Genomic DNA, 2,206 nt, shown 5'->3' on the forward strand with positions numbered 1-2,206 from the left:
GCTGCGGCCGCGTCATGCCCGCCGCCCGCGTCCGTTCTGGGGTCGAGTCTCTGGCCTCACCGGGACAGACGTAACCCCGAGCCCGGGTCCTCCTCGCGGGGGTGCAGTGGCCTTTCCTGGCTGTTTCCCCCCCGTGTTTACGGGGACAGGCCCTGCCCTGGCTTTGTGTGTGAGGTTTTGTCCAGCACACGTGTATTAAGCGCCTACTGTGTACCTGGCACCTCGCGTTGGTTCTCGGGGACACCGAATGAGGAAAACACACTCAGGGCCTGAGGGAACAGCCGCTTCTGCCAGGGCGTTGAGGGGACACCTCGGAGCCCGCACGCCCCGTGCGTCTGAGTTACTGGAGACGGCCGGCGCCACGCTCTCCTCTGGTTTGTCACCCGATCGGGCCCGTGGTCTCTGCGGTCGGTGAGGCCCTGGCTGGCTGTGTGTTTTCCGCAGCCTCCCGACCCTCCCCTGCCCTGGGGGCTTCGCCTCCACCGTGCTGGGGGACGTGCAGTCTCTGGCCTCGGGCAAGGCTTGCCTGGCCTTTAGCCCCCGTTCGCTTCCTGAGGAAGGGTGATTGAGGCCGGCGGTGGTGACAGGGACAGGTGACAGGGACAGGAGGCTCCCTTGAGGCGGCCGACTGGGAAAGGCTTCCTGAGGACACGCGGGAGCGTGGCGCCCAGACCGCGTGTGCCAGAGCCAGGCCCCGCGAGCTCCGCGTGGCTCGGTAATTAGGGTGCGTCCTTTCAGCCTGCAGTTCGGTCCAAAGAAAATGTTTGGGTTTCGGGAAGTTTTCCTGACCCGGGTGAGCGCTGGCTGGCGTGTCCCCCCCACCCCCCCATCAGGGTTATGGCCAAAGTGAGATGAGTCAGAGCAGGGGGCGGGTGGGGCCCAGGGACTGGCCAGCCTTAGGCCTCAGCCGGCCTCCTGGGCCTCCCCCGAGGGCCCCGGGCCTGTCCCTCCCAGTCCAGTTATCCAGTCTGAGGGGAGCAGCTGCAAGGAACCTGGCAGCTGGTGGCAGGAAGGCCGGAGGGCAAGGGCCTCCTTCATCGCCTAGCAGTGTGGCCTTGGGACGTGGCTTGATCTCTCTGAGCTGCTGGGACTGCCCCGTAAAACCGAGGTTATACGACAAACCTTTAAAATACGGAGCTCCCCGTGTCTGACGCCCAGCCCTGGGCCCGGATGTGTAAGTCGGGGAGTGGGAGGTCTCCGGGCCTCCCTCGGGGACTCTCCTGAGAACCAGGCAGCGCGAGGCTGTGACAAAGCCGCCGGCCGGCCCCGGTGGCAACTGTTGACTCGCGAGGACCCGCAGTGAGCGTTCGCTGGAGGCCGAGCTCAGGAAAGCTCGGGGAGCTTGGCTCTCAAGCGGTGTCCACAGTGTCCCAGTGGGAAATAAGGTCCCTGTCCCATGAGAGGTTCAAGTTATGAGGCGGTTGGGTCAGCCTGAGGTCCCGTGATTTACAGACTGCCCCGAGGACCACCCCCCGCCATCCTTGTCCCCTCACACCGTCCAGGTGTGTCGCACTCCGTCTCACTGTCCTAGGGCTGCTGTAAAACACCGCGGACGGGGGCTTAAAACAGCAGGCGCTTATCCGTCGCCGTCGTGGAGGCCCCCGCGGTCCCGAGGGGGGAGCGGGCGGGGCCTCGCCCGGCCTCACTGGCCGCGTTGTCCCCGGCGTCCTCGCGGGCTCTGCCCGTGTCGTCACGCAGCCTCCTCCTTCTGTGTCCCTGTTTCTGCCTCCGTTCCCTCTTCTCGTCAGGAGGATCGAGGACTCACTCTAGTCCATCATGGCCTTGTCTTAACTAATCGCATCTGCAAAGACCCCGTTCTCCGATAAGTTTCCGCTCCAAGCTTCCGGGTGGGCACGACTTCTGGGGACGCAGTCACCCCCGGGCATGGGTGTTTCCTATTGTTGTGTTTGTCCCTCAGTGCTCCTCAGCTTTCCCAGATGTAGGATGCGGAGGGTCCCTTTGGGAGCTGGGGTGTTTCTCCTGAGACCCCCAAAGCTGCCGGCTCTAAGAGCGACATGGAGAACCTAGAGCGAGGAGGGTGGGGGACAGTTTCCAGCCACCAAAAGGGTCACCCTCCTGTGGTCACCTGCAGCCTACCCACCGGCACGGCTTGGACGTTCTACGCGACTCTGTTCTTTCATCGTCCCCAGGGTGGTCTCCGGGCCCCTGGCCATCTACACGTGGCTTCAGCTGCCCTGTCAGTGAT

General features: G+C 64.4%; 1 protein-coding gene across 1 annotated transcript in view; it reads left to right on the forward strand.

Annotated features, from left to right (window-relative positions):
- The window catches only part of LOC105307463, a gene marked incomplete at its 5' end in the record, with an annotated part of 49,416 nt that overhangs the window by 28,426 nt on the left and 18,784 nt on the right, over positions 1 to 2,206 (forward strand). Inside the window, one exon of the mRNA XM_023524841.1 lies at positions 1,453 to 1,502. Within this exon, the coding sequence (XP_023380609.1) occupies positions 1,453 to 1,502 (50 nt within the window). The remainder of the gene's footprint in view (positions 1 to 1,452; positions 1,503 to 2,206) is intronic.

Source organism: Pteropus vampyrus, unplaced genomic scaffold (genome assembly GCF_000151845.1).
Source record: "Pteropus vampyrus isolate Shadow unplaced genomic scaffold, Pvam_2.0 Scaffold499, whole genome shotgun sequence".
Taxonomy (NCBI): Eukaryota; Metazoa; Chordata; class Mammalia; order Chiroptera; family Pteropodidae; genus Pteropus; species Pteropus vampyrus.